General features: G+C 38.0%; 1 protein-coding gene across 1 annotated transcript; it reads right to left on the bottom strand.

The window, feature by feature from the left end:
* Positions 1-1723: 1723 nt before the first annotated feature.
* ttk (ttk protein kinase) lies at positions 1724-12778 on the bottom strand. Its single transcript, XM_049584353.1, is given in 25 exon segments — positions 1724-2040; positions 2120-2205; positions 2310-2406; positions 3543-3719; positions 3836-3910; positions 4283-4407; positions 4543-4694; positions 4939-5096; positions 5187-5279; positions 5741-5817; positions 5820-5916; positions 8366-8538; positions 8635-8778; positions 9049-9155; positions 9395-9617; positions 9750-9858; positions 10010-10088; positions 10443-10570; positions 10694-10775; positions 10862-10976; positions 11115-11258; positions 11348-11454; positions 11609-11831; positions 11925-12012; positions 12665-12778. Coding segments are annotated over 24 exon segments (2928 nt in total). The 5' UTR covers positions 12665-12778; the 3' UTR covers positions 1724-1971.
* Positions 12779-13345: the final 567 nt, after the last annotated feature.

Genomic DNA, 13345 nt, shown 5'->3' with positions numbered 1-13345 from the left:
ATGAAGGAACATCATCTCTCAGTGGAGGAAACTGGATTGTTATCTAGCCGAAATCCCGCTCCATTTATCAGTCTTTTTTTAACTTGACAGTTTATACTGGGGTTTGCTATCAGAATAAATTCATTTTAGCACCGGGTGAAGTTAAATCATTATCATGGTAGAATTTAATAATACTAGCCCACAGGCTTACGAACAGTACACTTGGTAACATGTCTTTGTATCACAGATTTAAGAGTTATTTCAACAGATATTCGTTTAGCTTAGAATATTATGGGAAAAGCTGTAGAGAGATAGTCGAGAAAGCGAAACCGAGGCAAGTTTACTTAGGGAAGGGGACGCCGGCTTTCTGTAGTTGCCAGGAACAGTGGCAGAGTGGGACCTCTTGTTTCTGCTCCTCTATGCCAACCTCAGGAGCACATAGAGGTTGTGATTGGTCCAAAGGGAGGGCGGTGTGCGTGGTAGAGATTTTGGATGCGACCTAAAGTGGTCATGCCACACGCTGTACTCCTGTGCCATATTCAAATTACTGACAAGAAGCAGTCTCTGCAAAGTCTTGGGTTTACGTTGTCTGCATCAGCTCGACAGTGCACGTTAACGTCACATATATATATAAGTGCTTAAGCCCTGTGATGTGACCAGAAACCCAAGCAAGTTAGCCACCGTTTGGATTTTGATGCACGTCTATTTGCACTGTTACGGTACGGGTGCTTGGAGTGGCCAAAAAAAGTGGAAAGACTCGAATTTAAGCAATAATTTCTCACAGAAAAAAAACGACCTTACTACACATTATTTAGGAGGGAGGAACTGCCTTGGACAGGCGCCACGAGCGGTTGGGGGGTCGGTGCCTTGCTCAAGGGCACCTCGACTGTGCCCAGGAGGTGAACTAGCACCTCTCCAGCCACCAGTCAGTGCTGTGCATTAGGGCTACTTCTCAGGGAAAGTCATCTAAAAGGGCATTGTAAAATATTGACAATTTCATAATTATCTTACATATAAACTTTGCCTGAAGAGGTTTGCTGATACTCTCGAGAGTCCTCTTAAGACTGACATTATGACCATGTCAAGTTGAAGTTGCATTAGTGTTACCACATTTTAAACACATTATATTTATCATATTTTACCGTAATAAAAACGTTTCGGCCTACTTAAGAGGTTAAGCTTGTCATTTTTATTGAAAGATGGGATTTAGTAACTCAAAACAGCAACAAGATGGTGCTGTTGTCTACCTAAATTCCATAACAGGAAAATAATGTGTAAATAGCTAAAATGATCCACAACTTGTTTCCTTAATTCAAAAGAAAAACTCTCATTAAGAAGGAAATACTTGCATTATTTGTCAGTTCTTTAAAATCAGCATTGAAATTACTGAACTCACATTTCATAAAGCAACTATGTTCAAGCATAAGCAGCATTGTTAACTGCAAAGAGGCAGACCTGGATGCAATTACGGGTTTTTTTTTTTGTATTTTTACTGGAGGCTAATTGTCTTCAGTGATTAATGTATTTAATTAACCCCAAAAGTATTTCTCTTTCAGAGGATTGGAAAAAAATAAAGGTCATACATGCATTTACTTATTGGCAACTGAAAATAAGTAGAAAAAATATCCCTATGATGTTTATCTTTAGTGTGTTTTTTTTCATCCAGTTTAAAAAGTGTTAAAATAGCACATGTTGCCAGTTGCATGTCCTTGTTATCAGCCGACACAAATAAACCAACAACTCCTGAGAATATAGTATGTTTATTTGACTATGCTGTATATGCTTACACTTATCATCAAGAGGACAATAGCAAATATGAAGTAATATAATGATTTTGTTTTAAAGCCACAAACATACAAACATAGATTTGTTAGTTCTACATGTTACAGAAACTGTTATTGTATTTAAGTGGTTAAGGAGGGGTCTTAAGAAAAAACAAAAACAAAAACAAAAACAAACTAAGAACTATAGACATCACATTTCTCAGGACAGTTAGGTTGACGACTTTGCGCACTCTGCAACATCCAACTTCCTGCCGCTGGTGCACATCTTGGCCAGATTCTGTAAAAAGCAGAAAGGAGAGTTATTATTTAACTCATGGATGGAGACAAAGTCTAAATGTCCACAAACTAAGTCTTACATTAGCTGCTCTGATGATGCTGTTTGGAGACTGGAGGGCTGCGAGGTCTGTCAGGATCTTCTGGAGATCACTGTTACTCGGACGTTCTGAAACACGTGAATGGAGTACAGGTCATTGTCGCATAATGAAGGTGTGTGTGTGTGTGTGTGTGTGTGTGTGTGTGTGTGTGTGTGTGTGTGTATATATATACCTGGTTCAGGTGATGCCTGTGGCTTCAGCTGCAGGTATGGGTGCTCCAGCAGCTCTGCAATAGAGATTCGCTCTTTGGGGTTTCGTACCAAACAACTCTGGAAAGATAGACAATAAAAACTGCTTGGTATGTATTTTAAATCTCCTCCACAACACTTTCAAGTTAGCCTCTGTTAAGTCTACGACCTTTAAGCTAAATATGCATCAATATTAGTGTACCATGCAGCAGTCTGTAGACCAGAATATGGTATCAGTGTGTGCTGAACCCTTATTTAATGTTAACAGTAATAAAAATTGTTGCCAAGTACATTTCCTAATCTGTTAACAGTGACTGTCTGTTTCAACTTCCCTCCTGTTTATTGTTTTATTATGGTAATTATTTGACTGCAACTGCATGTACTGCATCAAGTCTCTACACATTTTTTCCCAACCTAGTTATTTATTTATTTATTTATTTAAGTTTTACAACACTCAAGCACAGAGGATGTAACTGGGATTCTTTTTGACATACAACTCAAATTCCTAAAAACGTTTGGACACTGTGTATAACATAAACAGAATGCAATGATTTTCAATTATATTTAGACATATAATATAATTATGTAATTGAATAAAGAACAAAGACAAGATAGTTAAGGTTTAGTCTGATCAGGTAAAACAAAAGACTGGGAAAATTTTTGAATGCTGAAAAAACATTTTAAAAGTAAAGAAGTTAATTGTCGTCGTAACTTTTTTGCAATCTGGGTTGTATGTCCAAAAAAAAAAAAAAAAACAAAAAAAAAAACCTCTTTTATTCTGATGTAAAGTTAATTACTTGATATTAAATGCATAAAAACAAATAATTGACCTGCACCTCCCCCAAAATAATGAACTTACTCATATCATTATTTTGTGTCTCAGACTGAAAAGATTTATTTCACTTTGACTGGCATTTTTTTTTTTTAATATAAAGCAGGAAATTGAAACAAACAAATCAACCAACGAACTTACTGTATAGTATACAGTCCTGATACATTTTATGGATACAAAAGTGCAAGCCAAAAAAGTGTTTTAAAGGGCAACTGATATGCAAGCTCTTATATAAACATTTACATCCATGACAGACTAGTAATGGTCAGAATTAACTGGTTTACCTTTTCATTTCAAATGACCTTTCAAACTCTAAATACTGAGACTTATGACATTAACTTTTGTTTTCACATCAAACTAATAAAGTTTAGTTGTGGTCTCTCACCTTCAACACATCCAGCAGATCCTTCTCCGAGATGTCAGGGAACTCAATCATGTGTGAAGGATCGATTATGGCGTGCAGCTTGGCAATCTGATTGGTGATGCTTTGGAATGGAGTTTTCCCATAAGTCATGCAGTACAGGATACATCCGAGGGACCACACATCACCTTTGGGGCTGATCTTTGGGGAGGAAAAAAGAAAAAAAAAAAGAAAAAAAAAAATCAGAAAATGTTGTCACCACTGTGTTGCAATTACAAATGATCGCTTATTGCATTTAATTGATTTGGAAAGAATACCTTTGAGCGTGCTTTTCCTGAGCGGGATGAAGTGTCTTTGATGGCTTCAGGGGGCATATAGTTCAAGGTTCCAACCTGTGTTTGACAAACAACCATGTATTAGAGCCCTTTCCACCTGAGTGTAGATCTAATACAGCTTAAATATATTTATATTAAAATCTCTATTCTCTTCACAGAATTGTATGTACTTAAAACAATACTGTGGCTGTTGCACATACATTAAGTTATGTTTCCATGAATGCCACTACTATACTATGTGCCTACATATTTCATTATTAATCATTTAAACTGAGCATTGCCACTAGTGTAGATAAGCAGGCCATCAGTGCATCTCTACAGATTTGCATTTGAATGTCATTTGTTTTTCAGCTAAGTACTAACAACCCAATGACCAGCGCTACATGTAAGAGACACACAGGTTCATTCAGTGTATGACATCAATCTTACCTGTGAGTCTTTCATAATGCTCGTTACATCTGGTTGGATTCTGTTTGCGATGCCGAAGTCAATCAACTTCAGGGAAGCATTCACTATGACAAAATTTGCTGGCTTCAAGTCACTGTGGATGATGCCTGCACAGAAGACACAGAGGACATACACACTATATTTAGCATGGTTATAAATGAAGATCAATTTAGAGTGCTGTTAAGGAAACAACACTGAGAACGGATGAGGGAACAGTAGTGAGAGTCATAGAGAAAGCGAACCGTGTTTGTGGATGGTATGGACGGCCTCCAGCATGTTCTTCCAGTAGAACTTCCTCTCCAGCGGATTCACAGTTTTGCGGTTTCGCAACCAAGTGTTCAGATCCAAGTTTCCACACTCCATCAGCATGTAGATGTAGCTGTTGGTTATTTCACTGGGAACACAGATACAACCGTCACGGCATTTGTAACAGAAATTATAATTGTAAGCAGACCTCAAAAGCTGTTGTATGAAAGACTTTATTTCTTTTTTGGATACAAGTATGATTGAACTGCAGCAACACCTCAACTTTCCAAAAAGACAGATGGCAACATTTTCATCTTAACAAGGACAAAACTGTTCCAGGGTTCCTGTGGAATTCCTTAATACATTGTTTTTGGACAAGGCCGTGTACTCACTAGTCATAGAGCTTGATGATTTGATCGCTGTACTGCTGCAAGTGGTTCAGATGTTCAATCTCATTTTTGTAGCTCTCTATTGTCTGAGCGTCAGCCTCCTCGAGGTCGACATACTTCACAGCAAACAGCTGCTTTTTGTGATCGAGGACCTGATAGACCTGAAGCATACAGAAAATAACAAGCCTTTGATTATAGTTGCAAACAACAACAGGAGCTGCAATGTAATATGGATTCTGTTAGTGTTTTACCTTGCTGGATCCACCACGACCAATCATCTTCAGTATGAAGAACTGTTTGCCCTTAATGGTTATGGATTCATTTGAAAATGTAGTGAGGGACGCCTATAAGGAGATGCAAACAAAAGGTTAAATGTTTTTCTTGTGTAGGTAATTCCTGCATTTCATACTGCAAGACAGGTTAAACTGCTCTCTTTATATGTCCACATGTACAGTGCTTTTCATCTCTGCTTAATTATTGTATTCATTCATGCTGTAGGACGCAGAAGACACAGACATCTTCTTATCATGAAACCGAATTACTTTATTTGGTGGTTGACACTTTCATTTTCAGTAACATCACACACACACACACACACACACACACACACACACACACACAATTTACAATTGACTAAATGTCACGTACTGACAGTTCTTGACACTGTTGTAGCCTTATCAGTTATAACGTGTTTGTTTTCATGGAAAAACTTGTGGATGCATGTAATATGTTGTCCAAGTCTAAAAAAATGGACTTTGCATATAAGATAACATAACATAACATATAGAGCATGAACCTGCTGTACCTGTGGAGTTTGGAAACATGGTGGCTGGTTTAGTGGTGTAGATGGCTGGTGAACAGGTCCAGCTCTGTGTGCTGCCATTGTGGATTCAGTTTTGATGGAAGATGGACGGATGGAGTGGGGAGTGACTCGAACACACGAGGAACAGGTCTGGGCTCAGGAGGTGTTGTGCGTTTATCCTGTGAAGAAAATATTTCGGAAATATTTGATAAGCAACATGGTAAGGTTTTCAGGGTAAAACTAAATTTGGTTCGATTAATAAATGTTTTGAAGTGGTCATAAACAAAAAGAATCAATATTATGTCAGAATGAGGGCAACATACTAAAAATTGCTGTATGTAACTCTAGGAGAAAAAAATAGTTGTTGAGTCATATTCCCAAGTCATCAGAAATACATGCTTGGTGATTCTATTCATGGTTCAGTACATTTTCAGAACAGCAAGGAAAATAATAAATACAATACAAAAATAAAATTATTGCTGCGCAGCGATGGGTCAGGTCCGGGCACTTTTAGGCAATTCTGAGCAACAAGCAGAAGAATTGGAAGACATTTAGGAATTTAGCAACACAATCTGCCTTTTGCATCAGTTGAGGCTTGAACTCACAACCTCTGAGAGTAAGAATCAATTTCTATCTCACTGAGCTAATTAGTCAGTGACAATTCATGTGTAGCTTCACAAATTGACTAAGCCAGACGTGCAGGTTTAGCAGCCATCTATGCATGGAAAGGCAGATTTCAAACCACTGTAAAAAATTCAGTTATCGAAACAAAAATCTAAAAAATACACATATTGCATCTAGACAGCATGGAGATGTTGGTAATTTATTTTAACAATGATTGATTTGCTCCATAAGTGAAAAACTGATGTTTAACTAGTTGAGCTATGTGCAAAGTGAGAAGCCTCAGATGGTTTCACACTGAAGTATTGACACTGGATCTTTGTGCAAAGTTTGGTTTATTTTCAAGCATGAGAAGGCAGATTTTCTAGCAGAAAAAAGACTTGAAGATGCTGCACAGTGATCAGTCCAGGCAATTTTAAGCAATTCTGGAACACAAGAAGATGTTTACATTACAATGTAGATTCTGCACAGTTGAGGCTTGAATCCACAACCTCAGGAACCTAAGAATCATCTAGCTCACTGAGCTAATTGGCAAGTAGCAACTCAACAGTGGCTTCACTAATTGAGTAAGCCATTCACTGTTGTGTAGGAAAGCAGCCATCCGTGCATGGAAAGGCAGATTTGAAACCACTGTAAAAAATTCAGTTATTAAGACAAAAATCTGAAAATACACATATTGCATCTAGACAGCATGGAGATGTTGGTAATTTGTTTGTAACAATGATTGATTTGCTCCATAAGTGAAAAACTGATGTTTAAAATTGCCATTTTTACATTGACTCCAATTGTTCACATTAGAGCAAAAATTCAGTTTTTGAGATAAAATTCTGAAATTTGCCACACATCATCTACCATGACTCTAGAATTTTGTCTTTTTTTCATTAACATTTAAGATTAATTTAGAAGCAATAAGCTGGAACACAAGAAGATGTTTACATTACAATGTAGATTCTGCACCAGTTGAGGCGCAACCATCCGTGCATGGAAAGGCAGATTTGAAACCACTGTAAAAAATTCAGTTATTAAGACAAAAATCTGAAAATACACATATTGCATCTAGACAGCATGGAGATGTTGGTAATTTGTTTGTAACAATGACTGATTTGCTCCATAAGTGAAAAACTGATGTTTAAAATTGTCATTTTTACATTGACTCCAGTTGTTCACATTAGAGCAAAAATTCAGTTTTTGAGATAAAATTCTGAAATTTGCCACACATCATCTACCATGACTCTAGAATTTTGTCATTTTTTTCATGAACATTGAAGATTTATTTAGCAAGAATTTGCATGTATATGTTTACAGTACCGTTTACAGTCAAACATTTTGATGCACTGTAGGCTCAATTTTTGATAAATCAAAAATCTGAGAAACAGTTTTTGTAGGACAGTCTGAAAATGCTCTGTAGCAAGTTTGGTGTCAATTGAGCAAAAATTGTGGGAGGAGATAGGTTTAAGAAGTTTTACAGTTTTTGAAAAAAACAGTGATGAACTTCATAATTTTTAATAGGTTTAAGTGTACAAAAGTTTCTTCAGTATTGGGGCTACAGTTTGATGGAAGTTGTGAAGTTGTAGTACGTATGGTTGATTTGTTATGAATTTTCAAAGTTTTGAACTTTAGACGCTTGCTGTAGCGCCACCATCAGGACTATTGGCTTGAGTTTACAGCTGAGGATATCTGGCATGAGACTGGACATTTGTGCAAAGTTTGGTGAGTTTTCACCCATGGGAAGTATGATTTCCTCGGAGGAAGAAGAAGAAGAAGAAGAAGAAGAAGAAGAAGAAGAAGAAGAAGAACCTAGGATTACAATAGTGTCCTGGCAGCTACATGTAGTATTACAACCCTGCAAGGGACAGCAGTTACTAATCTGCCAGTAAGAAGGTGCAGACAAAACAAAAATGTAATTTAAGATTCTTTAAGAACATTAACAGAATTTATGAACTATTCTAAACATTTGCTCCAATGCATTGCACAGAAAACAGTAGTAAAGAAAGAATGTCATCAGACCTCTGGAGAAACCTGCCGGTGTATGAGAGTTGGAATCTTCCACTCTGATAAGGGCTCCTTGCTGACTGGCTTAGGCTGTTCCACTGACCGGTTCACTGGGACCCGAGCAGGAAGCTGAACTTCCTGGTTTCCCCCAAAAGTAGACACACTGACTGGAACACCTGTTTGCAAATCTACAAGAAAAACAGTAGAAATTACAACCATTTCAATTATAAACCAAGTCCAAGTCAGTGCTGTATCCTCATCAGTGCGACTTGATGAATCTCTACCTGCGGGATGCTCCTCCTCTCTGGGTGGCACAAGCTGTTTCACCCCAGCTTTCAGGTTACGCATGGCCATCTCCAAAAGCTCGGCTGGCTTGGCATTTAGTGCCTGGGCTTTGTGCAGGATTGAAGTTGCTTTGATCAAATTACCTTAAAAGGACAAAAAGGGGAGGAAGACAAACAGATGTTTCACTATGTTTAGTCAGTGAAGTGAATTCTTATCAGCTGTGAGAGAGCACATCTGTACAAACAACTAACTATTCATTTTAAAGCTACTAATTTAAATGATGCCGAAAGCAAACCTGTATGTATTCAATGAAATTTGTGATTATAACTGTGTTAATGCATGCATTGGGTCTGTGTCCGTCTATTCCATAGACAAGATATCTGGGAACTAAAATAAAAACAAAGCCATTCTACCTTGAGAAACCTCAAACTGCGCATGTGCTACGTGGACAAAGGCAAAGCCTTTACAGTTGGATCTTGCAACTATAAAGTGGTCTTGGGCTTCATCTGGATCGTCGATCCTTTGTAAGAGAAAGACAGAAAGAAATTTGAAATTTATGTAATTAAAATTAAGGGCTGAGCTTCCAGGAAAACACTGAACATTTGAGTTTATTGGATAAATGCTCAACTGTGCTTTTTTTTCCCCAGCATATGATTACATGTTGATACTGCAGTGGAAATGGTCATAATCTCATGTAAATACACACACCACAAAGTCTCATGACTGTAATGCAGATTAAGTATTTTCATCCACACTCACCCCTTGAGTTCTGCATATCGGACCAGTATTCTGGCACAGCTGACGTTTTTGCTGAACTGTCTTATTGGCAGCCTGGAGAAGATTTTAGAATAACAGTACTTGAGTTTATTCAGGAGGTTGATGTCTGTGTGAGGGTTGCCTCTTTTCTCCAGGCTCATCAGATATGTCCAGCACGATTCGGGAGAATTTGTATTGACGATCTGTTCGAAGTTGTATGTTACATCTGCCAGGGGAAAAACTAAATGTCATTAGAACAGCCAAAACACCAAATACACGTTGTTCACAAAGTTTTATTGCCTACTCAACAAACTGCAAGACCCTCCTGGGATAGCATACTGTCGAGGCAATATAGTACCTTCCATTCTGGAGGTGTCCCTTGTGTCATGTGAATGAAGGAGTGTGGTGGTGGAGTCCACAGCTGCCTGGTCCTCCCATGGGTAATGCTCTGGACTGGCAGCTGGTGGCTGAGAACATAGCGATGTAAGAGAAAGTGATCACACCTCTTTCTTTAACTTTGGGTGAGCATCTGCACTTAACAGAGCCCTGATAACAAAAACCCCACCATGGTTACTCTGACATTGCTGACCCAAACTACTGTAGCTTGTTTATACTCACTTGAAGATCTCCATCGACAGCACTTTTCTTTGAGGACGATAGCCTGAATACTGGGTTCACATTTGAACCAGATGTTTGCCTGAAACAAGTGAAGTTTCAACAAAACATACAACACTTATGATTAAAATATACAAGACTTTGCTTGCAGAGTGAACTAGGATGTAACAAATCACAATCTTGTATTTCTCTCACATTTATTACGCTGGTGTTAGTGCATGTTAAATAAAATATGTGGCAGATTGTTTGTTTTAACTCACAAAATAAAGTAAACCATTTGTGTGTTCTCCATTACTGTTTCCTAAAAATGAGTAATTTTAAGATCATTATGATCATATCATATTTACTTAGGCAACAATACTGTTTTTATACATTACTCCCGAAGACATAATCAAATTTAACACATTTAGAAACAAATGTAAGAATAAAGAATTACCTGGACAAACTGGTGTGAATTGATGAATCATTTCTCTTTGAGGGCTTTCCATTACTGTGGTCATCATCATCATCATCATCATCATCCTTTTCTGGGATAGAGAAAGGTACAACGGGAACTCTCCCTGGCTGGAATACAAAAGGTCAGAACACAACTTCAAAACTTCAGACTATTCTGGTAATTAAATTCATGCAATGTTTAAAAACACAATCAAACAAACAAACAAATAAGGGATGAAACGAAACGCTCACCATGCCAACTGGTCTCTTATGATGAGATCCAGATCTCCAGCCTGGTAACTGGTCATCGGATGATCCACTCAATGGCTCTGTGCTGCAGGGCAGAGATCAACATAAGATGTCATATTCCCTAAATCAAACAGAGGCCTTATTAAATGTTGTAAGTTGTTTTATTCTTACCCTGAAGGAAAAATGCTGGAGAGCTGCAAGTCGCCTGTCCCGTCGGATGTTCGGCATACTTTTTGGAATTCTGAGCCTTTCTTGATGGAACTTTGCATGTTACTGTTTGACAATACTGGCAAAGAGAAACATGGCAAAATGTGAAAATCAGACAATGACAAGTTGGCATTGTTACAGCTTTCCAAATTGCTGTATAGCAGACAAATAATCTAACCATAATAATAAATGGAATAATAAATGAATTAATACCCACGTGGTACATTTTCCTTATCCTGTGAACAGAAGAGTTGTGTTTTCCCTGTTTGCATCCTTTGCCAAGCAGCCTCCAGCTGTTCCTTTGGTTTGGCACCCAGTTCCATAGCATTCTGTAATATGTAAATGCCTCTCTTTGTGTTGCCTAGTAAGACGATACAGCAGACATTAAAATACTGCACGTAACATGCCATGAGAATTAGTTGTATTTACAAGAGCCACAGACAAACCTACCTTGAGAATGTTCAAACTGTGCATGTGCAATGTGAACAAATGCAAAGTTCTGGCTGTGAGATCTTGCCAAGTTGAAGTTGGCTTCTGCCTCATTGACATCTTGAATTCTAATGAAAGGAAAACAAGAAAAACACACTAAATTTTCAGGCCACTGTTTCTTTTCTTTTTTTGAAAAGCATTTCAATAAGTGATGAACACAGAATTAAAACTAAAGAGAAGACAAAAGCCTTTGAGATTCAAGTAATAACCTTGGTTACTCACGCTTTCAGCTCTGCAAATCTGACCAACATCCTGGCATAGCTCTCATTCTGACAGTGTTTTCCCAGTGGCATATTGGAGAATACTCTGGTGTAAAAGTCAAGTAGTCTGGTGAGGTGGTTACGATCCAGGTGAGCATCCCCTTTCTTCTCCAGGTCCGTCAAATATGAGAGGCATGACTCCGGTGAGTTTGAGCCGATAATCTGGTTGATATTGTCCGTGTCATCTGTAACAAGAGCAAGGTGTCAAGAAGACTTCATGAAGTATGGACATATGGATGCTGAGGTATATGGATGTTACAATGAGAGGACTCCATTACCTTCATTGAGATACTCTTTAATTTTAGTGAGCTTTTTATAAAGCATAGCAAGCTGCTGCTTTCTGTCTGTGTGCTCCTCTTCCTCCATCTGAAATTGAAGAGTAGACATAACATTATGCATGATCACTTTAACGTGGATATACAGCAAGAAAACCAAAACCCCTTTAAAATAATGACAATTTTGTGATTTCTTACATGGTATTACAATGTGCATGAGTGATACGCATGACTGACTTCAGAGCTTTTAATAATCCTTACAACACACTGGGCCAAATCGGCAATATTATGAGTGACATTTAATATACCAGCAAGGATGTGGTGAACCGAGTAACGCCAAGGAACCTACAAAAAAATGTAACGTTACGTTAAGTTAGCACAGCGACATACTGCTTTGTGGGTCGCGTAATCCCCTATTAACGTCTAACGTTACTAACTTTATTAAAATTTCTGGTAACGTTAAGTTAACGTTACGTATAATTGCTGCAAAGAAAGAGTCCAAACGTCAAATTCCAGACAGATTACTGGACACCGTTCTTCCATCACAAAAAGTCTTTCGTGTTTACAATCTGAATTAGCTCAGTTAGCTAGCTAGCTAACATGTTGTTAACGCAGTTGTTAACGCTAACTAGGTGGACGGCTCGGTTCCGATATGGGTCACGCAAACTCAGAGGAATGTAAACGTGTATAATGGCATTTTCATTAACATAAAAAATATATATTACATTTCAACAGGCTCTCACCGTGTTTACGATGTCTTTCCCGTTTCACTTATGGAGCACGAAAAGGGCTCGCCCTCAACTGCCAGTTTTCAAATATGCCACTTCCGTCTCAGACGTGTGCTGATTGGATAGTTCTTCTTCTTCTTCATTTGGTTTAGGGCAGGTTGCAGCTGTTAATTATAAGGTCTCTACCGCCACCTACTGTACCGAATGTGGTATGTAGTCAGTAATTTTGTCCCTGCATTAGGCCTACCTAAAATCATAAGGTAAACAAAGTAATAATTACGTAATACAGAATTGATAATAATTGAAAGAAGCCCAACTCATTCAATTCTAAAATAAAGTGACTGGTCTTACGTTATGAAGTTGATTATTATTATTACTTCCTCCACCCACTGTAGGATTTGTGTTGTATAAACCGACTGCTAACATTCAGTCATAGTATTACATTCATATGCCTACAGTATCATTTACATCTTTGGACCAGGAACATTTGTGACACATAGCCTACTTCTTAAACAGTAGTGGAGTAGGGGTGGCTTCTGGGGCTCCTGCCCCAAATGTTTTATAAGCTCTGAATCTTTTAGTTTTTAAAATACCCATATGTATGTGTATTTTCCCCCTCAGTCTCTCTGACTGGATCGGCCACTGAGTGCATCAAATGTTCTTTTACTCCTTTTTTTTCTAGGGCACTTGAGGGTC

Source organism: Epinephelus fuscoguttatus, linkage group LG8 (assembly GCF_011397635.1).
Source record: "Epinephelus fuscoguttatus linkage group LG8, E.fuscoguttatus.final_Chr_v1".
In the NCBI taxonomy this organism is placed as follows: domain Eukaryota; kingdom Metazoa; phylum Chordata; class Actinopteri; order Perciformes; family Serranidae; genus Epinephelus; species Epinephelus fuscoguttatus.
This window is presented reverse-complemented; position numbering and strand designations above follow the sequence as displayed.